The 27797-nt window shown below is 55.0% G+C and overlaps 3 protein-coding genes across 3 annotated transcripts; 1 reads left to right on the forward strand and 2 right to left on the reverse strand.

Annotated features, from left to right (window-relative positions):
* The first annotated feature begins 71 nt into the window (after positions 1-71).
* On the forward strand, positions 72-13767 carry LOC107537324 (Leucine-rich repeat-containing protein 29). Its single transcript, XM_087827197.1, is given in 8 exon segments — positions 72-95; positions 3272-3373; positions 10065-11057; positions 12223-12412; positions 12521-12549; positions 12551-12721; positions 12934-13151; positions 13253-13767. Coding segments are annotated over 8 exon segments (1896 nt in total). The 3' UTR covers positions 13422-13767.
* A 1957-nt stretch (positions 13768-15724) lies between these two features.
* On the reverse strand, positions 15725-20467 carry ELMO3 (engulfment and cell motility 3). The gene is made up of 20 exons (XM_016213594.2): positions 20033-20467; positions 19844-19884; positions 19679-19751; positions 19456-19506; positions 19074-19243; positions 18889-18988; positions 18634-18785; positions 18475-18553; positions 18297-18347; positions 18093-18215; positions 17872-18003; positions 17667-17768; positions 17452-17560; positions 17207-17343; positions 16944-17107; positions 16724-16836; positions 16529-16633; positions 16347-16426; positions 16166-16252; positions 15725-16078 (listed from the first exon to the last, which is right to left on the reverse strand). The coding sequence occupies exons 1-20, from the start codon at positions 20108-20110 to the stop codon at positions 15866-15868; spliced, it is 2160 nt and encodes a 719-aa protein (XP_016069080.1). The 5' UTR covers positions 20111-20467; the 3' UTR covers positions 15725-15865.
* Positions 20468-20540: 73 nt separating this feature from the next.
* E2F4 (E2F transcription factor 4) lies at positions 20541-27334 on the reverse strand. Its single transcript, XM_016213513.2, has 10 exons — positions 27200-27334; positions 26670-26779; positions 26370-26531; positions 26005-26048; positions 25214-25275; positions 24713-25010; positions 24013-24225; positions 21817-21864; positions 21558-21602; positions 20541-21457 (listed from the first exon to the last, which is right to left on the reverse strand). Exons 1-10 carry the CDS (start codon positions 27332-27334, stop codon positions 21342-21344), a joined length of 1233 nt encoding a protein of 410 aa, XP_016068999.2. The 3' UTR covers positions 20541-21341.
* Positions 27335-27797: the final 463 nt, after the last annotated feature.

The following is a 27797-nucleotide window of genomic DNA, read 5'->3' on the forward strand; positions in this document are numbered from 1 at the left end:
CCGCCCCCCCAGAGTCCGTAAGACTACACTTCCCAGATGCCTTGCGCGGGGGCAGAGGCGGCAGGGATGCGATGGCGGAGTCGCTGCCCCTGGAGGTGAGAGGCGGTCGTCCTCAGGCCTAGCTCCGGCCAGGCCCCGCCCTCGGGGTCCCGGGCTGTGGGGAGGGGCTGTCAGACTGCTCCCCGGGTCCCGCTTGCCAGGCGGAAACGACCTGTCGGGGAGATCCTAGGACCTGCAAGCTATGGGTAACGGCCCCACTTTTGGGCCACTCCGTCTCCTTAGTTGGGGGACATCCTCTTCTTCCCCATCGGCCCCAGGAAATGGCTATTCTATCACCTCAGAGAGGACAGGGCCTCTGCCTACCAACCTTCTCTTGAGATGGCCGCCCCTCCCCCTCAGTTCTGGAAGATATCTGCTCCATCTCATCGTCCCCAAAGGGTAACCGATCTTATTCCATTGGCCCTTTGGGATGATCGTTCTATTCCCTCCACCCGGAGAGATGGCTGTCCCCTACCTCTGGCGGTGGGAGACAGACTGCCTTTCCCATCAACTTCGGGCATGGTCGCTGAGTTCTGTCACCAAGACAGGCCTGCTCCCCATTCCTTCCAGCCCCAGTGATGGCGACCCCTACCTCCTTGGCCCCATGGGGTGTTTGCCCCTCTTCCTTAGCCTCAAGCAAGACCTCTCTGCCACCATTATTCAGAGAGCGACAGCAGGTTTTGTCCCCAGTGGACTCTTGGGATGGCCCCTCCATCCTTTTTGCTCTGAGAGTTGGCCGCCCCTTCACTGGGCACAGGAAACAGGGCACCCTTTCCCCATCAGCCCCGGAATGGCTCTCCTTCCCCTTAGCAAAAATACGACTGCTCCAACCCCTTTGAACTCCCTGCCATGGCATCCTTTCTCCCCTTGGCCCCAGAGGTTATCTACTTCATCCCCATAGATCCCAGGAATGACCAATCGTATCTTTAGTAGCCCCTCGGGATGGGGTTCATGGGATGGCCACTCCACCCTTATCACTACCTCCTCTGGACCCTCTAGAAAGGCCACTCCCCTTCTCAGCACAAAGACTACCCTCAGTGAGGACAGGATTTTTGCCCTACCTTTGATCCCTGAGTTGGATGCTGAGTTCCAGAAGACAGAATGGGCACTATCTTATCTCAGCTTAGAGAGATAAGGTATCTGCCTCCCCCTGGGGTTGGAGGCTTGGTCATTACCCGTCCCCATCAGTGTTCTCTTCCCCATGTCTATCCTCCCTGGCCCAGGCTGTTCTCCCCATTCTCTCAATAATTGATTTGCTTTATCTCCCCACCCTGAGCAAACCTTTGTTGAAAATAGATATAGAGGACTATCTATCCTTAATTCAATCCAGTAAGTATTGGCTGAGCACCTTCTGTATGCTAGGGATAAAAAAAGAAGAGATCAGAATAGGCTGATGATGTCAAGCTTAAGGATGGGCAGTCCAGGAAAGAGGCCCACACAGGAAAAGAAAATAGACACGCTGTGTGTGTAGGACAGTGGGGAGACTAGATTGGGGAAGCTCTGGGATCAGGGATCCAGTTGGGCTTAGAGGCATGACAGTGCTGACCTAAGAGTAGAGTTTGTGTCCTGAGGGTACTGGGATACCCTAAAAGCTTTCATCAGGGGTATGCTGAGACTGAACACTTTTAGGAAAATTAACCTTGCTGCAATGTGCAGAGTGATTAGCAAGGATGAGCCTAGAGGCAGGAAGATAAGGTAGAAGATTGTGAAAGGAATCCAGGTTTGAAATGATAAAAATCTACACTACTAAGTAAAGTTCCAAAGGTAAAAGTATTAGTAACAGCAATCCAGCAACCATTTATGGAACACCTAGGTGTCAAGCACATTGTATCAAGTTGGTAGATAGATGATAGATAGATAGATAGATAGATAGATAGATAGATAGATAGATAGATAGATAGATAGATATAGATATATAAATATAACTTAATCCCCATAAGAACTATGACCTAGATTTTTCTAATATCCCCATTCTACAGGTATGGAAACTGAGGCTCAGAAAGGTCAAGTATCTTGCCTGAGGTCACACAGGTTACACAGCTAGGAAGTAGTGGAACTGGGGTTTGAATGAGTCTAAGTTAGCCTGGCCTAAAGCCTATGCTTTACACCTGTGTCTGAGAGCAAGGGACAGAGGAGTATGATGAGTACAAAGTATTATAAAGATCTTTACACGAGGTGCATTGTTGGCATTGAAGCTCAGGCGCTGGAAAGATGGGAGGTGGGGCTGCTTTGGACTGAAGGCAGAATATGAATTCTGGTTGAGATGAAGGTGATGATAAAATATTTGGATGAAGGCTTGTGTGGACAGTTGGCAACACTGGACTGGCACATAAGATAATATGAGTATACTGAATTGTTGGTCATTCCTATAGAGATAACTGTTGAAGCCATGTAAATGAACTTATTAACCTAAAAAGTAAACAGATTGAAATACTCAGGTCCAAGCCCTGGGAACCACAGAAGAATCCAGAAACAGGGCAATTGTGGTGAGTGGAGCCCTAGAAAACAGTGTCACAGGAGTCAAGGAAGGAAGATTCTAGAAGAAAAGAAGAGTTAACATCAAATCACTCCTGGCCTCACAGGCAACTCCCTTCCCAGTTCCCTATAATAGGGCCTCCAACCTTACCCCCCAGCCTCATAGAGCATTAAGTGGATCGAGGGCCCGAGCCTCCCAAGCTGGGTGTTGCTGGGATCACATCTTACCAGCTGAGGCCAGTTGGCAGTGGAGAAGATGAGAAGAGAGTGGGTTCTCAGACACTCACCTATGAGAACAGGAGGAAGGGGTGCAGCTTCCTGAAAATCAGAGGAGCACCTGACTTGCTGTGTTCCAGATCCTATTCAAGACATGTCATTTAATTCTCACAATAATATATTTAAATCTCACTGCAACTGATAAGAAAAACAAGGCTCAAAGAGGTCAGTTGATAGAGTAAGGACTTGAATTAGGTTTATCTGGCCCCAGTGCCCAGGCTCTTTTTACCAAACTGAGCAGGAAGTTTGATTTTTATCAGTCTGTACAGTCCTGCATCCAGACCTTGCTTAGGAAAGGTTTGTTCACAGTAAAGATACGTGGGAGGTGGAGAGGGGACATGAAGACTCTGTGAAGCTTAGGATCCAAGGTGAACTAGAAGCCAGTGCTCTAGTCCCCATAGACATACCGTGCTATCAGCTAGAGAAAGTTCCCAAGGCCCCCAGCTCTAACAGCCCCCAATGCCCTCTCTTCTTCCCCCAGATGCTCACATATATTCTGAGCTTCCTGCCTCTGTCAGATCAGAAAGAGGCCTCCCTCGTGAGTCGGGCTTGGTACTATGCAGCCCAGAATGCCCTTCGGGAGGTAAGGTGCCCACCCTCACCTGGCCCATTCTCAGTTGTCCGTCACGTCAGCTTGCTCATGGCCCTGCCCACACATCATCCACCCATTTATTCATCATACATAGTCATACATACATTACATTCGTACATACTTGCGTCTGGGTACAGTGCTGGGACTATCCAGGTGGGTAAGGCATGGCCCCTGCCCCGAGGAGCCCATAGCCCAGTGGAGAAGACTAGTGATCATAATATTGCGGGCTGAGTGCTGTGACACTGGAATGAAGGGTGCGACAGGAACATGAGGAAGGACATCCAAAGGAGACCAGCAGCATCGGGAGGGCTTCCTGAAGGAACAGCGTGAGGGTGAAGGTTGGCCTTTCCGGGACGGGCAGCAGCACAGGTGAAGGCACAAAGGCGTGAAATGGTTCTGGAAACGACCACGCAAGTTCCCTATGACTGGAACTTAGATGTGTGCGGGGCAGGGGGTGGGAGATAAGGTTAGAAAGGTGTCAGACTGCAAGCTGGCAGGCGTGCCAGGCGGCATCGCTGGGGCTTTCTCCTGGTTATCACCCTGGAGCCTTGAGAGGAACGCTAGGGCTGGGGAGTGGCACAGAGCCATGTGTGTCTCCCCGCGGTGCAGTGGGCTGCGGGGGAGTCAGGGTGCAGGGGGACCGCCCGCTAGGAAGTGAATCCAGACATCTGTCCTAGTCTGAAAGGCCAGCAGTGGTAACTCCTTGTTTCAATTTTCACTTCTTAATTATTACGGAGGTTGAATCGTTTTCTCATTAGCTGACCATTTATATTTCCCTTTCGTTTATTCCTGTTCTTTATCCATTTAACTATTGGGGACTTCGTCTTTTATCTATTTGTGTGAACTTTTTATACATTAAAGAGATTAATCTTTTTCATATTTATTGAAATATATTCCTAGTATGTTTGCCTTTTCATTTGATTTGTAGATATCTGTTTATTTATGAGATGCAGAGGTGAAATTTCTATGTTGTTGACTTGGAACATCCTTTTATTTCTTCTTCCATTGCTTTTTAAACTTAGAGATCCTTTGCCTCTTCAGAGATTTGATAAATATACACTTATGTTTTCTTCTGTCTTTTTTTATTGGGCTTTATTTTTTAGAGCAGTTTTAGGCTCACAACAAAATTGTTCCTTCTGTTTTACAGTGTGAATCTTTATATTGTTTTTATTGGTGAAATTATTTTGATTTATGCTATGAGGTAGAAGCTAAACTGATTCTTTTCAATTAGCCCAAATGTCATTTATGTATAATCTTTCCTTCCCCTTCCCTGCTGGATTTGAAACCTCGTCTGTCACATATTAAATGTGTAGGGCCTGTGGTTGAGTTATCTATCCAGTGTCATTGAGCTTACTGTCTGAAGGAATTTGGTTTGTTTAAAACTCGAAGTATGAGACATCTGGATGGTAAAATATAGTTGGTAGTTGGATTTCTGGGTGAGGAATCTAAGAGACAGGCCTGGATAATAAATATACATTTGGGTGTCATTAAAGAATGGGTGGAAGTTGAATCCATGGATCTTCAGAAAAAGCAGAAGAGCAGAGGCATGGCAGCGTGAGACAATGGTCAGAAGTTGACATTCCCAGCACTGGGGGTGGGGAGGAAGTAGGCACTGGCATGGGAAAGCTGAGGCTGGGGAGTAGGCAGGGGTCTGACATAGGGCTCAAATGCCAGCCAGGACACTCAGCTTCTGTCCTGTGAAGTGAAGAACCATCAGAGGGTCTGAAGAGGGTCAGTTTTCCTTTTGTGAGGATAACTCTGGTAACAATACCAAGAACAGATGGTGCCAGAGAGACTGGAGGCTAAGACCCAAGTCTTTAGGAGGAAACTGCTATAATATATTTTGACAGACAATAAGGCAGAAGCAGTAAAGTGCCCAGATTTCCAATTTGGGTAACTTGGTAGAGGGCGTTGAGAGTTTAGAAGGGCAGAGTTGGAGGATAAGACAGTGGATTCAGATCTGCATCCGTGTATCTGGAGAGAGGCCCATCAGGTAACTAGCTCCCAGGGTCTGCTGTTCTGGAAAATTATGTGAACCATAAAGAAAGTAGTTGTGATGGGGTGAAGTGCAGTCTGCCAGGTTGGGGAACGGGTAGGAGGAAGGAACGGAGGGAGGGAGAAAGTGGAACAAATCATGGGGGACCCATTTGCCTATGGACTGGGTCTTTTTCTTCTTTGGTGATCTCAGAAGAGGCTGATGGGGAATAGGCCAGAAAGTAGGAAGTGAGCCAGGAGGGCAGAGTCACAGAACCCTCAGTGGGAGACATCTTCAGGGGGACGGGCCTCCATACCAGGTGGCATGGGAGATGTTGATGACCTTCCTGGTGGGGAGCTGGTGCCAGGAATGAGTGTTTCCATGGGGTCAGTGGTAGAGCAAGGGGTAAATGGGTGAGGCAAGGGGTAAATGAGTGTCCACGGCAGATGTGGGTGTGCCCATGTGCTTCCAAGAAGCATGACTGTAGAGGGAAGGGGAGAAATAGGAGAGCTGAGAAGAGGGGTGCAGAATCAAGGGAGACTTTTTGTTCTTTAAGACTCTGGGGTGTCTGTGGACTCTGGGGAAGGAGCAGTGGAAAGGCAGAAACTGCAGGGCTCTCAGAGGAGAAGGTCAGGGACAGGCTCAGTAGACTGGCAGAAGGGAGTTACTTTGAACTAAGGAGCAGGAGAGGGAGGGAGGTTAGAGCTAATCCTTCCAGGAGTGGGTTGCTGAATGTGACACAGGGAGGGCCTTCCCACCTGATGGCTTGGGTTTCTTTTGGGAACAGAACAGATCACCTCTGAGAAGGCTGGAGTGGGGGAGGGTGCCACAGTAGCCTCAGGGGCTGGAGAAGATAGTGGACCTGGAGAGAAGTCTCAAGGGGGATGAGAAGAGAACCGTGAGGTAGGAATGGGGGAGGCCAGTACTGATGGTGCAAGCAAGAGGGGAGACCGTGGCTTCCTCGGCAGAGAATTCCTGCAGAATTCTGTATCCCCAGCACCTACCCGAGGAGGCAGTGGTCCCATCATCCCTGGCAGGGCAGGGAGCAAGGAGAATGGGCACAGCATCATGACAGGCGGGACCCTGAGGCTTCTAAGGAGATGTAATCGGACTCTTGGAGTCCAGCAAAGGAGAGGGCAGAAGCAAAGTGGGTGGTCACGCCCTGGGGTGTAGGTGAGATTGGAATAGGAATAAGGGAGTAAGGAGAAGAAGTGGCCAGGGTCAGCATCTGCAGCCTTAGAATCCACCATTTTAGTGCTGGGCTGCTCCAGATAGAACATTGACAAAGACCTGTTGGTGCTTCTGCAAAACTCAGCACCCCCTGGGCTGGGAGCACTGGGAGGTCGGGCCACAGGTACCGGGGCATCTAGGGCCCTGCTGACATCCCACCACCACGTCCCAGAGAGCAATCTGCAGAACCCTATTGGCAGGAACCATCTTCCAGGGCCCAGGTGTGGGCAGATTGATAGGAGGTAGTGCCGCAGCTAGTAGGTGCTATGGAAGATTCTGTCTCACCAAGGCCGTGCTAGGGCCTATGGCTCACCAGGCCAGGCTAGGATGCTGGACTCAGTGACTCAGTGACTTTTCCCTGACCTGCCCCACTTAATCTCAGTTTTTCTCAAATAAGAAGGTAGACAAAGGCAGCACCCTAACAGACACCCAGGTTCTGCCTGTTCCTGGGGGGTGAGGGCTGGGGGCTGGGGGCTTGTTGCCTGTGCTGGGTTGGTCACTGTGAAGAACTCAGGACATCTAGCTTCTGCCCTCCTCTGCCTTCTCCTGCCTGAGGTGTTTATAACGACCTGGAGGTCTAACCCCTCTCTAGAGACCAAACCCTCTGGGTTCCAGGCCCTGATTTCTCAAAGGCCTTCTAGAGAACAGGTGCGTTAGCTTTGGATTCCTGTATCAGCAGACAGAGGGCCATTTCTCTATCAGATAGCTCTCCAAGTCTGCACACAGAGTAGGTACAATGGAATCCTGGCCTCTCACAAAGGACGTGTCACTTTTAGCAGGTATACAGCATTTCCCAAGTGTCTTTGCATTTTCTCGTCATTTTCTCTTATGATACCAGCATTGGGACAGGAGGAGACCAGGGGCTAGTTGGCCTCCCGTGGATAGGACAGCTCAAACTGGAGTAGGTACCCTTACAGTCCTCTCTTGAGCCTCTAGAAGCAGCTTCCTAGGGCCCGGGGAGTGGGGGCTTTGCTATACCAGGGCCAAACACAAGGACCCAGGAGCCTGCTCCTTCCACCTGCTGCCCTGCCCCCACAGATGATACATATCCCTAAAAGGCTGCTCCTGGGCTCCTGTACTTTGAGTTCAGGCTAGACCACCTAGGTGATGACCTAGAGACTGCCTCCTCCCCACCAAGAAAAATGGTGCAGAGCAGGGAGGTGGGTGAGCTGGAAGCCCTTTAAGCAGGCCCCGTCCCTCTATCCTGTGGTTTTTGCTGCTATCAGCCAGTTCTGAACTTGGACCCCGGGCTGACTGCCAATGCCTTTCCTCAGCTGTTTGTCTACCTTGTTTATAGGGAGGCAGGGGGAAAGGCGAGAACATTCCTGCCCACCTAGGCTCAGGAAGGAAGGGGAAGGAGAAGACTGAAGGCAGAGGAGCTGGGGCCTGCGGGGTTAGGATGTGACTGAGGGGGCGGGTGCTGCCTGGGTAACCAGCAGGCTCTGCACTCCGCCAGCCATAGTTCACCTCATGCATCATCAAATCGGCTCATCTGGCATGCAGGGCTTTGAAATGGCTGGAGACCTGCTTTCCTTTCCTTTCTAAAACCTTTCCACCCCGATCTTTTCATCACTCTCCCCACTCTCACACTGGGATATTCCCCAGCTCTCCTGAAATCTGAGAGATGGACCCAGTGTCCACGAAGGGGTATATGAAGAGTACTCCTCTCACCCATAATGATCACATTCAGGGAATGGGGTGTTGAAAGGGAACCTGGTTTGACCCCAGATTCCTGTGGAAGCAGCCAGGAGCTGGTTCCCCATCTCTCTCTTTTTTTTTTTTAATAGATCTTTATTGATTTCAGAGAGAGGAAAGGAGAGGGAGAGAGAGAGATAGAAACATCGATGATGAGAGAGTCATTGATCAGCTGCCTCCTGCACGCCCCCGACTGGGGATGGAGCCCACAACCCGGGTATGTGCCCTGAGTGGGAATCAAACCCCCAATCACCTGGATCCTAGGTCGATGCTCAACCGCTGAGCCACACCCGGCCCAGCTGGTCCCCATATCTTAACCACTCACTCCTTCCCATGGTGACAGCCATGGTGGCCACAGGTGGCTGCTTCCCTCTGGCAGAAGCCAGGTTGCTTTCTCCACACCTGAGGATGAGTTCTGTGTGTCTTCTCAAGAGGATCCTGTTGATAGATATCTTGCAGGAGTGCATATTATGTGCCGTTTCCACTTTTCTGCTTTCCTTTAATGTTCTGTGGAGTACCACAGGGAACACGGACTTGTTTTTACAGTTACTGATAGGGCAGGTTTTCCAGGGAGCTTGCTTTCCTGTATCAGGATTGTGTTGATACATTAAGACAAGAGCCTTCTTTGAGTACCACTTGCCTGCAACCTGGGCATCCTCATGGGTAGAGAAACAGGGCTACCATTTTAGAAGCCAAACCCTTTACTCCCTCCTACCACAGACCTGTTCCACAAAGACCTGTACCAACTGCCCTATAGCACCCTCTGGCACAAGGTCAGGGAAGATTTTGTGGAAAATCTCCTTAACTGGGGGCTCCCCAAACTCCTACACAAGCCAGCTTATTCCCATGATTCTGCCCTGAGCTGGCCTCCTGCTTCCCTGCCTCCAACTGTGGGCTCCCCACTCTCACTCCCCTGTCCCTCTACGTCAGGGCCAACTCATCTTCCTTGGTGCCTCTGAGATTCATTCTCTTGGTTCCTGCCTCCCAGAAATGGAGACTTCTCCTTCCTTACCTCGATAAGATGGACCCTCCAGAGATGAGCCTCAGGGATCACAAGAATATCTTGAACTCTGGAGCCTGTGGAGCTCACATGTGTTAGTGCATGCACACACACATGCATGCACACATTTTCACTTACACACAAAACCCATTTTTGCAAACATTCATGTGACCAAGACACTGAAGCCACCAGGGACCTTGGCCTCACTGCCTGCCGCAGACCTCTAGCATCTGGGCCACAGGGGGTTGTGGTGAGTGACATCTGCCTCGCTTCTTCCTGCCTTCAGCTGTTCTGAGCGCCATTTATTATATGCTCTCAAGAAAATGGAGGAGGCTGGCTGCTTAACTAATGCCAAGGGCTGAGTCCATGGGTCTCAGGGTCACCTTCTGAAAGTCCTAAAGGTTGGGGCCCAGCATAATTTGTCGTCCTGCTCCCTGGAGGCTTTGCTCAGTCTCCTCCAGGTCACCCCCCAACTCTCCTGTACCCTGTATGCTAACTCCCCATGGAACTCCATAGACATCCAGACCCTTCCATCACTAATCTTCCTGTCCTCCCCTTATAGTCATCCATCCCCTTGAGCCCCAGTGTGACTTGTCCTCCCAGTTCCCACTTCCCACCAGCACCCCTTCAACCACACATCACATCATACCACAGTGGGCCCCCTTGTAGAAGGGCCCTTCCCTGCTCTGCCCTCAACCTCTAACCAGCAACTTGCCACCAGACCTGGTGCCCAGCATCCTCTGAGGCCAGACTGCTAACCCAGGCCTACTGCTGCCCTTTAGACAAACGTGCGGTACAATATCCCTGTGTCCTTGGCCTCCCTCCCAACCATCAAGAACCTGGGCCTCAGGGGTGTCTCCTGCATCAGCCTGACCAACCTGGATGGCTCACCAGCTTCACACCAGGTGCTGCAGTCTGTTGCCTACCACCTAGGCCCCCACCTGCAGAGCTTGTGCCTCGGTGGGGGCAGCCCCACAGAGGCCTCCTTTGTGGCCCTGATCCTGGGCTGCCCAGCCCTGCGTAGCCTTGACCTCAGTGGCTGCAACAGCCTCTTCGCATCGGGCATGCTGCTAGCTCAGCCTGAGACAGCACAGCAGGTCCAGCAGGCACTGACCAGCCTCCGTGAGCTCAACCTGGCTGGCCTGCGAGACCTGGCTGACCTCAGCTTCAACCGGCTAAGCAGCTGTGCCCCCAGCCTAGAGCGCCTCTCCTTGGCCTACTGTCACCTCACCTTTGAGCTAGGCCCAACCCGATGCTCCATGGGTCCCCAGGACTCCTCCCTGTCCCACCTCTCCTTCCACAACCTGCTGCGGTTCGTGAAGGAGCGGGCTGGTAGGCTGTGCACCCTGGACCTGAGTGGCACTGGCTTGCTACCTGAGGCCCTGCAGGCCCTGGGTCAGGTAGCTGGGCTACAGCTGCAGGAGCTGAGCCTGAATAGCTGCCGGGACCTCTCCACGGAGGCCATAGCTGCCCTTTGCCGCCAGCAACCAGGCCTTACCTCCCTGGACCTCAGCAGCTGCTCAGAACTGACTGACAGGGCACTCTTGGCCGTGAGCCGGGGTCTGCGGCACCTGCAGCACCTGAGCCTGAGGAAGCTACAGCGACTGACCGATGCGGGATGTACAGCCCTGGGATGCCTGCGGGAGCTGCAGAGCCTCGACATGGCCGAGTGCTGCCTGGTCAGTGGGCGGGAATTGGCCCAGGCCCTGGGCTCAGTGCATGGAGCTCCACCCCCACTGGCCACCCTCAGCCTGGCCTACTGCTCCTCACTCAAGGTGAGCCTACCATCCCCTTCTTTCCTCACTAGGACTGGGGGCTGGGGGAACTGGGGTGTGGCACCAGGGAGGAACTGCCCAGTGTTTGTGTCCAAGCAATAGTAGTTAGAACTGAATTTGGGACACAGTCTGGAAGGGGAAAGAAGCCTAGATAAGTCAGTGCAGCTGCCAGCACTACTCCCAGCAGCTCCCACAGTGGGCTCAGGTAAAGGGAGGCCCAGGCCATGAGGTGGCATCCACCTCGAATGCCAAGTGCTCAGTGACCACTGCAGTCTGGAAAGGGGCACTGAAAGCAGGTGTTCCTGAGCGAGGAAGGCTGGTGAAAGGAGATGACAGAACAGAGCCCTATGGAGAAGGGGACTGAGGTCCCACAGAGGAGGTTTCTCAGGCAGGGCCTGAGGGAATGTGATTTGGGAGCAGCAGGGTCACTTGTCTGAAGCCAGTGTCCTCGATGGGGCTCAGCCCTGTCCCACCAGGTGGCATCAGTGTCAGTCTTCTTTAGTGGGTTGTTCTTCCGGCCCATTGACATGCTCAGGGTATTCCGCACCTGAAAACCATCTCTCAACCTTTTCCACACACGCACCTCTTCCCCCGCCCCACCCACCTTCCTTTCACCACTGTGTCTCAGCTGGCCTCCCTGGAGCCTCACATTCTTGTGTCTCTGTATCTCTACCAACGTTTCCTCTACTCCGTCCTTAGCTCCTGCTCCTCCTGCCACCACTGCTTCTGCCAGGTGGCAGCCCTACTCCCACTGTGACCTCACAGTTCTGCTTCGAAATCTAGAGGGAGCATATCTGATTGTGTCACTGGGGTCAGACACCACCACTAGTTCAGTAAGCCCAGGCTCACCCCTTCAGCAGGTACTGACTGGGATCACAACCCGGGCAGATTCCTTTGGAATTTCCCCCCGCATCTTCCGTGCCCCAGCCAACCTAGGCCTTTGCCCTCCAGCAAGCTCCTCCTGGTGTCCTATCCCCGTGGCTCACCCTGTTCACTCTGACCTTTCACCAGCACAAGGGCATTATTGCTTCCCTCCATGGACCCTCTGGTAGCTCCCTATTGCCAAAACCTTGGACAGAACCTTCCTAGTGACCGTTGCCAAGTTCAGTGTCATAGGCACAAGCCATCTTTCCATTGCTCTCTCCCTTCCCCACTTTCCTCCTAGGACACCTCAGTGCTCTCCCTGATTCCAGTGCTGGGACCAAGTCTCAGGGTGCTAGACTTATCCTCTTGTGTGACCCTCACCAACCGGACCCTGCAGGCCATCTGCACCTACCTCACTCTCCTCTCAGTCCTGCGCCTGGCCTGGTGCAAGGAGCTTTGTGACTGGGGGCTCCTGGGGCTTGAGGAACCAAGTGAGGAGCCAGCACAGGGAGCCCAGGTGTGGGACCCTCGAGGTCATGGAGGGTGGGATGGTCCCTGGGCTCACCTACCTCTCCTGCCCCTCCTGAGTCTCTCTCTAGGAGCACTTGGGGGCCAAACTCAGGAGGAACCTGAGAAGCAGGGGCCTCGTCCCACAGCCACACCAAGAGCTGGAGCATCAGGCCTCGGCCCCTAAGGACCCTTCTCTCCAACCACAGGGCCCCACCCTGCTCATGCTGCAGGCCCTGCGGGAGTTGGACCTCACAGCCTGCAGCAAGCTGACTGATGCCAGTTTGGCAAAGGTGTGGGACTGGGGGTGTGGATAGGCTGAGGATCCTGGGCTGGAGCCAGGAGCCTGCCCAACCCATATTTTGCTTGGAAAAAGTTCCTTTCTCATTAGTTTCTGCTGCCTATGGCCTCTCCTTTGGCTGGGGGTGGGGGAACCTAGAAGAGCCCCTGGCCCTGGGCTCCAGTGCCATACTACACCCTGTCCCCACACACTCCACCCTTGCAGGTGCTCCAGCTCACCCAGCTGAGGCAGTTGTCACTGAGCCTGTTGCCAGCACTCACAGACAAGGGCTTGGTGGCTGTGGCCAGAGGCTGTCCTAGCCTGGAGCGCTTAGCGCTGAGTCACTGCAGCCTCCTCAGTGATGAGGGCTGGGCCCAGGCAGCCAGCTCCTGGCCAAGGCTGCAGCACCTCAACCTGTCCAGCTGCAATCAGCTTACAGAACAGTGAGTGTGTCCGATGATGCCACAGTGCAGGGGCTGGGCTGGGCTGGGCTTGGCTGGGGCCCCACATCAGGTGAGGCACTCACACAGTGACCTCCCTGCAGAACGCTGGATACCATTGGGCAGGCGTGCAAGCAGATCCAGACGTTAGATGTCTCCATGTGTCCTGGTATTAGCATAGCTGCTGTCAGGCGATTCCAAGCCCAACTGCCCCTGGTGACCTGCATCCAGTCCCGCTTCGTAGGAGGGGCTGACCTGACCCTAACACTCTGAGGCCAGGTCAGTAAGCAGCCCAATAGCTCTGCCTCTATAGTCCCTAGCCCTGGCTTTTTGACTGGAGTTTGACTCAGTGCCTCCTGTTTCCCTCTGATACAGACCCCAGAGCCCCTTCCCCAAGCTATAAATACCTTTGCTAGGACTGTAGGTGGGACTAATCCAGGGCAACCTGGGGTGCTTCCTACTCGTCTGCCCCACAGCCCAGGAGGGGCTTCTTTCCAGCTACATGTATCTGCCACAGGCCCCTGGAAATACCAGCTCCTGTTCTCCTGGCCAGGCCTGGGTCCAGAAACCCAAGGCCCATAGGTGTCTGGGTCTGATGCTGGAGAGGAGCAGACCCAGTGCCTCTTGCCCTGCCCACTTCTCCCACTCAAGGCCTGTGCCCCACCTTGTTTCCTATAGGAGCACCCCCCAGTCCCCTACCAACAGCCAAGCTAGACTTTATTGTAAACCCAAACAAGATTAAAAGTTCCAGATTTTGCCTCCTTATCTGAAGTTCTCAGACTAAAGGGCCCCTCCCCTCCCCACCTCAGTTGAAGCAGCCCAGGGACAATGGAGGAAACACCAGACAACTTCTTCCTCAGGTGTGGCCCAAAGCCCCCAAGAGCTCTAGCATGTCCCAGCTTCTTCCCCATACGGTAGGAGACTCCAAAAGTCTGGAGGCCTTTCCCAGCATGAGTTCCCAGGCAGGTCCTGCAGCAAAGGCACATCTGTGTGCACTCGGCCCAGCCAGACCCCAGGAACACACTGATTAACAATGCCAGTCCATGAGGTTGTCTTGGGTGGGGGGGGGGGGGAGACAAGAGGAAAGGGAATAGCATCTCTGGGTAGAAGGATCATTAGAGGTCATCTAGTCCAAGTGCTTTAACAGTACCAGTGAATTCTCAATAGCAGCTCTGTCTGGCCCTCCATATGTCCACCTACACTTTGTCCATCTGTCTTCATCAGTTCTAGGAGCAGCCAATCAGGCTGCCTGAGTGCCTGTTTTATGTGGGGACTCAGAGGTGATGAAGCTCTCCCAGCCTCCAGGGCAGCTGGGGAGGCAAATCAGCCAGCAGACAAGGACAGCCCAGTGTGCAGGCTGTGCACAAATAGAGAAATAAGCACCTGGGACCAGGAACCCAGGGGAGCAATGAGCTTAGCCTGGAAAGCCAAGGAAAGACTGAAGGTGGCAAAAAAAAAAAAAAAAAGCAGGAGAAAGAAGAGCGCAATCTGGCAGAAGGGACTGGGGGGTGCACAGGCCCCAACAGGGTGCAGGGAGGATGCCATCATGGACCAAGCACCAAGGACCCTGCAAGCCACAGGCACTCTATTGGAAGGCCTCTCTATTGGGAGACTTAACAGCATCTGGGATCCCCACCCCCATTTCCATCTTGAACTCAACAGCAGACTATTCCAAGTGTGGTGGGAAGTCTCTGGGTGCCTGAATCAGAAGCATAGCTGGGGAGGGGAAGCTCAGAACATTCTCCAAAGGAGATGTCATTCATCACTTTTCAAGGTAGCATGTTGATGATTAACATTGTTAAAAAAGATATTTGAGGAGGTGTTTGGAAAGAGATAGGGATAGGCTTGGAAAAGGTTAGAGGGTGGCGGCAGCTTTCAGCGTGGCCTATGGGTGGGTGTGATCCTCTTTGCCTCAGAGGCTTGGGTTCCATGACCATAGGCTCTGAGCGTGACCTGCAGCTGGGCCCAATACCCCTAGCCAATTCTGATCCCAGGGGCTCTGGCCTGCCTGTAGCCTCCATCCCACTCTCCTACAGTGGGTTTTAATCAGAATTCAGGCTTCCTACACTGAATTCCCTCTAGTCAGAATATCCTCCCACCATTTGGGGACGTTCTGGAATCTTAAGTCTGCCCTTCAGCACAAAGCAGGCCCAGCTTCACATCTCTCCTTTCCTGCCTCTCACCAGAGGGCCTCCAAGTCCTACAAAGGGCACAGGGCAGGCCAAGCAGGATTCGGGACTGAGCTTAGACTCTCAAAAGCCTCTCGACACATGGCTCCCAGACAATGCCCCTGTTAATGCTGCCCAGGAAGGTGTCCACTTGTAGCAATGCCTCCTGCCCGGCTGCTTCTTCCTCACCTGGCTGGTAGCACCAGCACTCTCTTGGTTGGTGTGCCGCAAACATAGGCCACGCCTCTCTGCAGGCCCAGCACTGAGGGAGGCTGAGGACTCATCCTGAGGAAGGACAAGCCCCTCGACTGTAGCTGCCCAGGTTTGTGGCCCCAAGCTGTGGCCCTGGCCTGATTCCCCACATCTCATGTGCCAACCAAGTTTGAAGGCAGGCTTGGCCCCACAGGGTTTACAGCTGGCTCGACACATACAGAGCCAAGCAGACTTTATTTCTGCTGCAGCCTCTGATGGTCAGGGTGCCTGCACTTCTGCATACTTCACGCTTCATCGCCACCACAGTGGCAACAGCTGTGGCTCTTGGCCAGCCTGTCAAGGTTCAGTGATGCTGCAGTCATAGCAGAAGTTGAAGTTGGTGGGGGGCGGGGGGATAGGGGGTGGCTGCTCAGGGATGGGCACGTTCTCCAGCTCCAACAAACGCAGCTTGGTCTCCATGGTCAGCAGCTGCTCCAAGTCCAGCCGTGTCTGCTCACTGCCCATGGGGCTGCCCAGCAGGGTGCTCAGCCCATCTGTCCATAGGTGGAACTGGGGATGGGGCCAGCTCCATGAGGGCCTGCCAGTCTCTTCCCCTGCCCATCTGCCCAACTCAGCTCAACCTGCCCAGACACTCACCTCCCGTTTGGAGGGGGCAATGAAGTTGAGGTACGCCTCCTCCTCCCCATGGTCGTAGCTGACTGAGAAAGCTAACTCATAGAGGTCCTGGGGAGGCAAGGGAACCAGGAGCACTGAGCAGGGGGCAGGGCAGGGCAGGGCAGGGCAGGTAGGAAGGAGCCCAGGCCCCCACTGCCCTTACCTTGTTCTTCATTGAGCCCTTCTCCCGGACATGGGGGCAGTCCTTGCCGGTCAGTAGTGCCCTGATGTCAGCCACTGGGACTGTGGGAAGAAAGCTGGGCTGCCCATTGGGTCCCCAGGCATCCCTGGGGCATGGGTGGTCTGGGGGAGTAGGTGTCCTATCCCTGCCCCTGCCCTCCTTACGTTGCTCTGGGAGGCTCTCGGGGGCAGGTGGACTGGCACTGTCCTCCACGTCCCCATACTGCAGTACCTTGTGGTTGGGGGACAGGCAGCAGAACCACAGCTTGTCTATGGGCAGCAAGGGGAAGAGGGAAGGAGTGATGAGAGGGGCCCTGACCCCAAGCCAGACGTTCTCTGCCCCCCTGCCCACTCAACAACCCTGGCGCCTCCGGCTGCTGATCTTGCGGAAGAGTGTCCCCTCGCAGAGGCGGAGCAAACGCTGCTGGCGGATCAGGCCCATGAGCTCTGGCTTCAGCTTCTCCCGAAGTTCCCTGGGTGGGGGGGAGGGAGTTTACTGACCAGAACTGACCTGGGGCAAGGCCCATGGGGCACCAGGGAAAGTGGAGGCTAGGACTGGAACCCATCCCTACCAACTCACAGTATGGGAGGAGCCAGAGTGCCCTCCTGATGCAGCCGCTCAGTCTGCCGTAGTCGCAGGACCTCCCCGTAGGTGAGCGCATTCACCTTGATTCGGAAGAGCTCCAAGGAGCTGGGCTTCAGGGCCAGTGTGCGGGCCAGCTGCTCGCGGACCACTTGCATGACCTGGGGCCACCCCAGGTTCAGTTCAGGGTCTGAGCTCTGGGCCCCTACCCGGCATAGCCCCCTGCCCTGGCCCAGGTCTCCCAGCTCCCACCCACCCACCTTGTCAAAGTCCTCCTGTGTGGCCCGCATCTCCTTCCAGGTCTTACTTAGAAGCTGAATGCTCACACAGAAGAGCTCATGGAAGCTCTGGTCTTGGCCGAAGAACATGGGTGAAAAGTCCTGGGCTGTTTCGGAGCCTGGAACAGGGGGGCAGGAGGGGCTCAGGGAGAAAGTATGTGAAGCCCCTGGCCCTCTCTGCCCTTCCGTCCCCCGTTCCTGGACACACTGTGCCCAATCCCACTCACAGGGCTCCCCGACACGGAGCAGCTCACACAGCAGCACGGTCAGCTGGATGCTGCTCCGGGCAAAGGGGCACTCGTGCTTATCCTCACGACTGCTGTTCTCCAACACAAACTGGGGTGTTGAAAGCAGAGAATGGGCTGGGGAGTCACAGCTAAGCGCATGGGGACCCTATATAGACAGGCATCCTGCTCTACCCACCCTTCCTCCCAATACTGACCCGGCTGTAGGCACTGGGTGCATGTCTGGAGAAGTAGAGCATGTTGTCCAGGGCCAGCAGGCCAGGGGGCACGCGCTCTAAGTCCTGTGCGGGGTTGCTGTTCTGGGAGAAGGGGCACAGGCAACTGAGGAAAGACCCCAGCCCTCTGGAACAACAGCAGCCCTGGGTTGAGGCAGGAGTGGGGAGCTAGGTAAGGGTCACTCACGGTGAAGCCCAGTTTGCGGAACTCCCGGGCACAAAGGGAACGGCGACGGTCAGCACTCAGCCCAGCACTGAGAGATTCCCCTTCCAGCTCAAAGGCAGCCTGGCGCAGGGCCTGCAGCTGCTCCCGCTGCTCCTAGGGATAATTATTTGGGGGGTGGTCATGATCACAGATTCAAGGCCAAGCTCCAGCTGCCCCCAGCCTGTGTACCCCAAAGCACTCACCTGGTTGTAGGGGTCCAGTGGCGTCCGCATGCGCTGCTCCAGCAATCCCAGTGTAAGGGACTGCAGTACATACAAGTGGTGAGCCATCTCATCGCCCAGTGGTGCTGCGCTATGGATGATATTCTGGAGGACAGTCCATGGGTGTAAATGTGGGCTCACTGGGAGAGGAGTGGGGAGGGGTCTGCCTGGCCCAGTGCTTCCTACCTTATAGATGAACTGGCGAAGGTTTCTCTGCCATAGGTAGTCAAGCATGTGCTGAGGGTGGGTGGGAAGGGGGCTTAGATGATGTAGCCCAACCATGAGCTCCTACCCTGTAGGCCCGGGGTGGAGCACAGGGCTCACCAGCTCCTGCCCCTCATCCATCCACCAGATGGACACCCACCTTACGTTCAACAGGGCTGGCCCCCTGCAGCAAGGCTGTGAGCAATGCCATGGCCTTGGTTTGCAGCTGCTGGTTCATCCTGGGACAAGAAGAGGCTCAACTGACCATCCAGCATCTGGCTCTGCTCCCCTCATCTGTACCCCACCCCTAGACACTTACACCTGCAGGTGCACCAGCAGCCTATCCAGTGGCACCTCACTCTTGACCAGCTGGCCCAGGGCAGGGCTGCTCAAGGTCACACTCTCTAGCAGCCTGAGGGCCAGGGGCTGCACAGATGCGTCCATCAGGTTCATGTTCACATAGCACACCACCTATAAGGGCGATAGAGGTTGTCATCACTTGACCTGTATGGATGGCCAGATCCTAACACCACCCCACTGCCCCTACCTGCTGTCCCTAGAAAAGCCCACCCACCTTCCTAACAAAGGGGATACTGAGTGTCTCCCATGACACCACGCCGTGCTCCATGAGCTCCAAGAAGACCTGCAATGCGAGGGCCAGCACCTCTCCTAGACTGGGGGGACATCTGGGGCTGAGCAGGGCCAGACCAGGACCCCCAGCCCCACCATGTCCACTACCCACCACAGCCCGATGCTCACTCGTCCCCTTCCTCAATGATGGTGCCTAGCTTCTGTAGCCCATCACGGCTGATGACCTCCTGGGCAAAGGTCATGTCTGGGGCCAACAGGACTAGGTGCTGCAGGGCTTCCCGGCGCCCTTCATGACTCCCACTCTGTAGCCCACCCAACAGCTGCTCAGCCTCAAGATCCTGGCAGGGGCAGGAGCGGAAGCAAAGGTAAGGAGGCTGGGTGGCGGTAAGGGGCGGGAACTGGAGGTGTGGGGACCTGGGTGTCCACTAGGTGGAGCACTCCAAGGATGTGACTGGGGCCTCCAGACCTGGGGCAGACAGAGGCACAGGGGAGCAGAAAGAAGACAGAGCAGTGGGGCAGGGAATGAGGGTGGGGCCAGGAGGGGCATTACTGGGGCAGTGCTGAGGCACAGTATGCTGCCATTCTTGATCTCTGAGCGGTTCTGGAGAAGACAGAAAAGAGAGAAGTCAAGAAGAGCTCTGAGGATTGGTTAATTGGGGTTATCAATTAGAAAGGATTTGGAACTCAGTGAAAGGTCACTGAGGATGAGGAGTCTGAGGAATCAGGGTCAGGAATCAGGAATTAGACGGGGCTAAAGGGGAGAGGGGACTCACATTCTCAGTGATGTATCTCCTGTGCCCATCAGCAAACTGCAGGGCATAGCGCTCAGAGTGAGCCAGGCTCCACCTGCGGGCAGAAGCAGCTCAGTGAGGCAGGTAAGGGGAGCCCCCTCCCTCCTGCCCTTCCCTCACCCCACAGCCTGCCAGGCCCGCACTCACGCGTCGCACACCTCCTTCAGCACAGCAGCCAGGGGCTTTGCCTGCAAGTCAAGAGGTCACTCACAGGGATAGGAGTGGGGAGGAGTTGGGGAAGAACCTGGGGAATGGGTAGGGTGGGCTGTTCCCAGGGGAATGGGGCAACCCAGAGGTGGGCAGTGGGGTGGATGTTGGCCGGACAGGCCGGGTGACCTGGTCCAGCTGGATGAGCTGCGGGATGGCGTCACGCTTCTGAACGGCGATCTTCACCACATCCCGTGGGGGCGCCATGGCCCAGCTGGGGCTGGATGCCTGTGCCTTCCAAACCTTGCAACCTCCTACCGAGGGCGTACGGGGCCTGGGCCCCTGAGGGCAATGAGGGCGTCCGTCTGTCCGCGACCTGACGCCAGGGGCCCTCACTCACTCACTGCCCAGGCACCCACTCCTGGCCAGGCGCTGCGGCCTTCCCCAGGGAGCCGGGAGCCGAGGTTAGTTCCGGGTTGGACTCCTGGGGTAGGACGGCGCCTGCCCTGTCCCGCCCCGAAGGGGCGGCTCCGCCCCCAAAAAGGCTACCCCGCCCCGTCCCAAGGTGCGGCAGGTAGGGGCTGGCAGGGCGGGTTCTTGGCTCTGCCACACCTCCAGTTCCAGAAAAGGTGACCCACCCAGTCCCACCACCAATCCAGCAGCCCAGGGAGGGGCCCCGAAAGAACCAGACAAGAAATAGCCTTAGGCACGATCTTTATTCACTTGGACACTGTACAAATATTACAATTTCCTTTTGCTGCAAAAAGTATAAAAATAATCTTTATATAGGAATCCATTTGTTACTGCAAATCTTTCTAAATCTCTGCAAATGGCTCTAAATGAGGATAAATGAATAAACAAGAGAGGGGCTATAGGGCAGCGGGAAGTTGGGCCAACCCTCAGGGACTCACCTGCCCAGATTCCTAGCTAGAGACCTCTGTTCCTGTTAGCCCCACCCCCAACACCACCTACAGGTTGCCAGGGCTAAGGACCAGGCAGGAGGGGGCAGAAAAGGTCCAGGTGGAGCTGTAGGGTCAAGGGGTGGAGAGAAGGGAAGGAAGCTAGAAGTGGTGCCGGCAAGTGCCCAGCTCCACCCCAGTTGGGGGAGGAGCTGGCAGGAACAGGGCAAGGGGTGTTAGACAAGCTGCCCTATGGAGTGAATGTGGGTCCTCATTCTGTGACACTGGGTGGCAGCAGAGCCTGGGCTCAGGGAGAGCACAGGGAGGATACAAAGTGGGGGAAGGCTCCAGAAAAGGAGAGGCAAATATTCTGGCTCCACCACGGAGGGAGCTGAGCCCCTTTCACTTGTTCTCCCAGCACAATACAGGTGTCGGTACAAGACTGGGAGTTTGGCCAGAACTGTGCAGTGAGGGAAGGCTGGGGAAACCAGAAGTCTGTGGCTCTCAAGCTGTGTGTAGGGGTGAAATGTGGGGAGGTCCCCAAGCAGCCTCAGGTTAGACAGTCTGTGTCTCAGCCACACAGGGCATGTCCCCGACAGTCAGAGGTTGAGAACAGGCACATCAAAGAGGTCACAGACACCTTCACTCTCATCCAGGTTGTAGATGTAATCGTGGTCTCCAGGGGGCGGAGAAAGGCGGAGAAGGGGAGCAAACACTGCAGAGAGCACCAAGCTGAGGCCTGAGGCCAAGGCCCCACCCAACAGCTGCCCAAACCCCTGTCCATACCCAAACCCCCACCTTCCTGGGCCACCCACCTTCTGAGGACATCAGCTCCTCCAATAGTTCCGAGCTCATGCACTCTGGGGAAGGAGGGAGACCTCAGTTACATTCTGGCTCCTGCCTCTCCACCCACCAAAGCCCATGAAGGCCCCCCTACCCCCCGACCATCAGGAACTTTTACACTATGTCCAGGTACCAACTACAACTATAGGTCCTCAGAAGGACAAGAAAACAGCTGTAAGACCCAAGAAGCTGTGCCCCTTACCCCAGCCCCAAGGAGGAACACAGCCATACCTCGTGTGGGATCAAAGATTTCTGACAGCTCTTTGGGGAGTTCCAGAACTGAAAGACAAGAAAGCCATGCTCAAGGGCACAGAGGTCCAACCTGATCCTACTCTAGCTCCCAACTTTCTCAGATCCTATACCACCCACCCTGGGGCTCCACACAGCTGAAGAGATGAAGGTCCTGCCCCAAGCCAAGCTGGCACTGTCTGTCGGTCTCCCTTGCTGACCCAAATTCCTCAGTGCTGAGCCCAGTATACAAAGGCTCATTGCAGGTGACTGATACAGCCCTTGTGACTCAGAAGTGCTGCAGAAAGGCAAGCAGCCCTCCTCCCTTTCTGGGCTCAGCATGCATACCCTGTCTGATGGAGGAAATCCTGTCTGATGGAGAATGCCCTGTCCATCCCCACCCTTACTGAGCACTTCCTTGGTGCCAGGCTCAAACACCACACCTGAGCAGGGTTACCTGGCAAAGGAGGAGACAGACAGTTCAACAGGGGCTAGTGCTACAGGGTGACAACCCTGCTACAAAAGTCTGACTGCAAGGATGCACATATAAAGCAGTGGAAAATGAAGCTGAAGAGGAGTGCTGGGCTGGCTAGATCACCAGGGATGTCATATGCTAGGTCTAGGGGCTCTGGTTTTATCCAGCAGCCTTAGGAAGCCATTAAAGGTACTTTTGTAAACAGAGGAATGCCAGTCTGGCTGTGTTTCGGACCCTGGTCAGTTGCGGTAAAGAGGGGGACACTGAAGAATTTACAATAGCAGTGGCTGGCAGTGATACTGAGTGTTGAGGATATAAGAGATACCTGGCCCGGCTAGGTGTGGCTCAGCGGTTGAGCATCGACCTAGGATCCAGGAGATCGGGGTTCGATTCCCGGTCAGGGCACATGCCCGGGTTGTGGGCTAGGCAGCCGATCAATGACGCTCTCATCATTGATGTTTCTATCTCTCTCTCTCCCCCTCCTTTCCTCTCTCTGAAATCAATAAAGATACGTTTAAAAAAAAAAAGAGAGAGATACCTGGAATAGAACTCACTTAACTGATGTGAGATGGGGACAGAAGAAGGAGGGAGAAGGAGCTGGAACACATGGGAATGAAGTACCCATTGGATGTGCAGAGGAAGGCTCGTGGACACAAGTGTGGAGGTTAGGCAAAAAACCTAGGCAAGACCTAGACTGCTATTGCTGCTGTCCAGCAGGGCAGAAGACTGCAGTGACCTGGTGTCCAATGCTGTCAGGCCCAGCAGGGGTGAGCTGAGCTCACCACTGTCCTTGCTATGGGATCCAAGGCCATCATTCACTGCAACCACATGTCCCAAACCCAGTCACTTGGGGGTTCATCTAGCCCTCTGTAGGTGTGGAATGGGACAAAGACCTGGCAAGTGTCAATGTTTAAGGAAGCACCGGGAAGAGGTCAGAAGGGAAGCCAGTGAAAGAAGAGCCAAGAACTGGCATCATTAAAGCCAAAGAAGGAAAAAAGCATCAATACAAAGCGAGAGAGCATCAGAACACATCGGCCTCAAAATCCACTGGAGCTGGCAATCAGGGTTGGGCAACTTATCAAGAGCATAGTGTGTGAGATGGATACAGGGGTCCTGACTGCTGCAACCAGAAGAAGAGTGACTAGGAGACCAAGATATGAAGTGGAGTGGAGATGACCTTTTCAGAGTACAGACAGAGAGGAGACAGGGAAGGTAAAAGAGGGGGACACAGAGGGCAAAGTGTCATTTAGTGAGGAAGAGAGCAGTGCTTATGGGCTGAGGAGAATTAAGTCCTGGAAAAAGAAAACACTCAAGTCACAGGATAGAGATGGAACTCCACAGGCAGATAACATCACCTCTCCTGGGAAGGCGCTGCTCATCTTTGGAGCCGGAGGGCCATACCACAGCCCTTCCCCAAGAGAGTGCTTTCACCTTCTTGAGACCTGAGTCCAAGGGTGGCAAGCAGGGCTAGAGAGACGGCCAGGAAGTTCTGTGTGAGACCAGTACGGGGGGACAGAGGGGCACCAGCACTGAAGCCGGAGGTCAAGCTCCTCACTCTGGCTGGCAGAGTTCTAGTCTAGGCAAGACTGATGACAAGGGCTGCCCTTGTGCTAGTCAGCTCTGGCTGAGGAGACAGGAAAGCTGGGTTCCAGCCCCAATTCTGTTTCTGACCTAGAATTGGCTAAGGCTGGGTTGTCCCCACTCCCAATGGGACAAGTACTCACCGCCTGTGGGATCCGCCTTGATGGGCTCAAAGGAGGTAGAAGGGTTGGGTCCAGATGAACTGCTATTGCTGCTGCTGCTACTGCTGCTGCTGCTACTGCTGCTGTCCAGCAGGGCAGAAGACTGCAGTGGCCGAGTGTCCAGTGCTGTTGGGCCCAGCGGGAGTGAGCTGAGCTCACCACTGTCCTTGCTATCAGATCCAGGGCCGCCACTCACTGCAACCACATGCCCCGAACCCAGTCACTTGGGGGTGGGAAATAGGACATTGAAGCTGGCTATGATAGAACCCACAGCCAGGATGACTACAGCCCTGACTCCCAAGCTGAGAGTCAGACACTGCCAGTCACCCGGAAGAGGTCATCTGGAAATGAGGCACTGAAGGAGACGGGTATGAGGCCTATAAGTGGAATACTCATGGACAACATGGCTGCTGTTACCACAGTTCAAGAGGGGCTGCCAGGGCAAGTGAGACATAGGTGGGTCTAGGGGAAAACTACCATCACTAACGCCCCTTCACACAGTCAGAAATTCCCTGTTAAAAAAGGCTCCCTTGTCACAGCAAGGGGAGGCCAACTGGGGGCCAAGAAAAGGACAACCCCCACAGGATCTCTTCCAGCTCTGAGTATAGCATCACATAGCACAGAGGTATTGCCTCTTGGGCCCCAGAAATCATCCCATCACCAGATGTTTGTCATGCCTCACCTGTGATCTCAGCTGCTGAACTAGCCATCCCTTGGGCTTCGGCGGTACCAGGGACACAGGTGGTAGTGATCACCTGGGGACTGCTTGGGTGTGAGGCATCCTGGGGTAGGGCCACAGCAGGTTTGGGCAGAGGTGGAGGAGTAGAGACAGCAGGTGGGCTCTGGAGCAGATCTTCAGGTGGCGGCACAGGCACGGCCACAGGCGGTGAGCTCCATGCCTCCTTGTTCACCAGCAGCACCTCAATGGGGCCACTCACACTCTTCAAATGAATCTGGTACTTCTTCTGCCCATTGAGACCCTGGAGGTATGGGGCAGGTGGAATTGGAAGCAGGCTTGGTTCCTGCCTGACCCTGAGCCAGTGTCCTCTCTCACCCCAGGCCGCCTTCTCCTAGATAACCCAAAACCTCAGGCCTCCCCCTACCTGCTCCACCCGAGACTTATCAGGCTCCACAGCCAGCACCCGCCCTGAGCCAACCCCGCCTGCCTGAGCTGAGCACCCACCTCTGGGATGGGCACCTCCAGGCTGGTGCCAGAAGGAGCCCGGATGGCCAGAAGGGTGTCTCCTAGAATAACAAGGAGGATGGGTCAGAGCCCAGGGGCTCAATCTGAGCTGGGAATGGCGGGTACCTGTCCCTTGGAGCAAGGGCGATCATGGTCTCTGAGGGGCTAGACAGGAGACCTTACCCATCCCCCGCCCAGTGGCTGGGACAGAGAACTAAAGCTTTTCTCCTTCCAAGAGCCCAAGTGTCAGTAACCAGAAAATCTGAATTCAAACATGTGGGGCAAAAAGTTGCTGGCATGAGCATCTCACTCCTCAACTGAGGGCTGCTCCCTAGGTGTAGGTGTTCTGGCAAGGCCAACTTCCCTTCTCCAGGACCAGTCTGGGGGATGAAAGGTAGAGAAGGAACAGTTCCTGCATCCACAATGCAACTAAACTAACTACAGGTTGGAAGGGGGCATCATTGCTCCCTGCATACAAGCATGCACGAATGAGCACACACATACTTTCTCCCCTTATCCTTAGCACACCTGAGAAGCCAAACACAAGGCACTATGTAGAATGGGGACTGACCCAGGGACCCAGCCCAGGATTCCTGTATTCTCTCCGTATGGTTGGCCTCCACAGGGCCCAGTGACCCTCAAACCCAGGACTTACCCTGCCTGATTCCTCTTTGGGAAGGCCCCAGGAACTCTCTTAAGAGATGGAACTCTCTTTAGGTACTGAACCCACTCTCAGGGCTGTGGATCAGCCCAGCACCACCCCCATCTCCCCCCACTCAGGCTCTGCTCACCAGCAAAGCATCTGCAGATGTCCTCATGAGTCACGTAGGCCAAGGTGTGAGGGTTAAGGAGAATGACTGATGCCCTGCCTATAGTGACAGATGGCAGACCACAGAGAAGATCTAGCTCTTCAGCAAAGGTCTAACATACAAGCACTCAGAGAAAGTCCTGAGGTCTAGGGTCTAGTAGGGAGGGATCACAGGCCAAGACTGGTGGGGGAGGGGCTCTGAGAGGGAAGCAGGAGGCTGGGACCTGGCCAGGGGCTGCAGGACCATCCTCCCAAGAACGACAGAGCCGGGGACACCACAAAGCAAACCCAGCTGGATTAGAGGGCCCCTCACCCACACCCCAGGAGCAGGGACTGCCAGGAGGATATCAGCTGTTCTGCACGTCCTCTGTGACGTTCCGGATGCTCTGCTGCACCCACACCTTGTGCTGATCCAGTTCTTGCTCTCGCTGCTGCAGCTCCTCGATCTCTGCCTTGAGCTCAATCAGCTTGTCCGCAATCTCCCGGGTATTACAACCAGGCCCCACACCCCTGAGCCCAGGGAGTGGGGCTGAGAAGGGCTGCCAGAAACTCTGAGTCCCATGGACCCTGCTCTCTCCTGCACCCTCCACCCCCTACCCAACACTTCTGGATAGGAGATCCCATTGCCCTCCCAGGTGCCCCACTCACTTCCACTGGATGCTATTCTTGGATTTTTTCTCGATCAGCCCAATACCTTCCAGCACGTTGGTAATGTCGTAAATCCGCCGCTTCTGGCGCACAGCTAGGGTGTCAGCTGCCTGGCAGAGAGAACAGAGGGGAGGATGCTCAGCCCCACTCTCAGATGTACCCTGAGCTACCTTGAGACTTGGTCTGGAGTAGACTGGAAAGGAGGTGGGCAGTCCCAACCCTCGTCCCAGCAACTCAGGACCAGAGGGGCCGAAAGAGGCCTGGCACGAACTAAACTGATGTTCTGATGCTCTTTTCCCCAGGTACGAAAAACCACGAGGATCAGCACCTGCAGCCCTGAGACTGGCACACAGCTGACACCCAATGGCCTCAGCCAAATGAATTAAACAGCTCCCGACCTCCCACTTGTGAGAAAGCACACGGATCGCGGCCTGCTCTCTGAAGGCTCCGCTGGGCCGCCCCAGGAGTTCCCGCTACCTGCCTAGGCCTGTTACAACATCCCCCCTGTCGCCCCTTAGCCCGGACCGCACCAGCTTGAGGTCAAGCACGCCGTCCTTGGCCTCCTGCAGAAGCGACACGAACTTGGTAGTGAGCAGTCCCAAGCTCTTCTCGTGCCGGCTTGGGGTGCCCGGGGGCGGCGGCGCCTGTGGCCCGGCCTCCGCCATCGCGCCCGCCCGCCGCCTCCCCTCAGCCAGGCCAGGCCAGGCCGGCGCCGCCGCCACTTCCGCTTCCGTTCCTCACCACCCAGCCGCAGGCGCCAGCGTCGATGCTTCCGCTTCCGCCCTGCGCTCTCCTAGGGAGCCCAGAGCAATTCCTCTCTGCGGACACGGCCGCAAAACTTCAGGGACCATCAGCAAATGTTCAACCTCAGAAAAGAACGAAAACAACCCAGGGATCCCAGGAGGCTGGACTTTGATTCGGAGGCTGGTAAAGGAAGTCTGTGGGCAGCCCCGGCAGTAGAGAAGGGGGAGCCACGGAAACCTGGATGGCCAACCTGCCCCAACTCTACTAACTCTGCCCCAGCTCCCATCTCAGGAGAGGAGACCACACTGCCAGATAAACCGATGTGTTTCCCCAATTTCTGCTCCTATAAGCTGCCCCACTGTCTTAGGGGTCACCCATTCTATT

Source organism: Miniopterus natalensis, chromosome 18 (genome assembly GCF_054644295.1).
Source record: "Miniopterus natalensis isolate mMinNat1 chromosome 18, mMinNat1.hap1, whole genome shotgun sequence".
NCBI lineage: Eukaryota > Metazoa > Chordata > Mammalia > Chiroptera > Miniopteridae > Miniopterus > Miniopterus natalensis.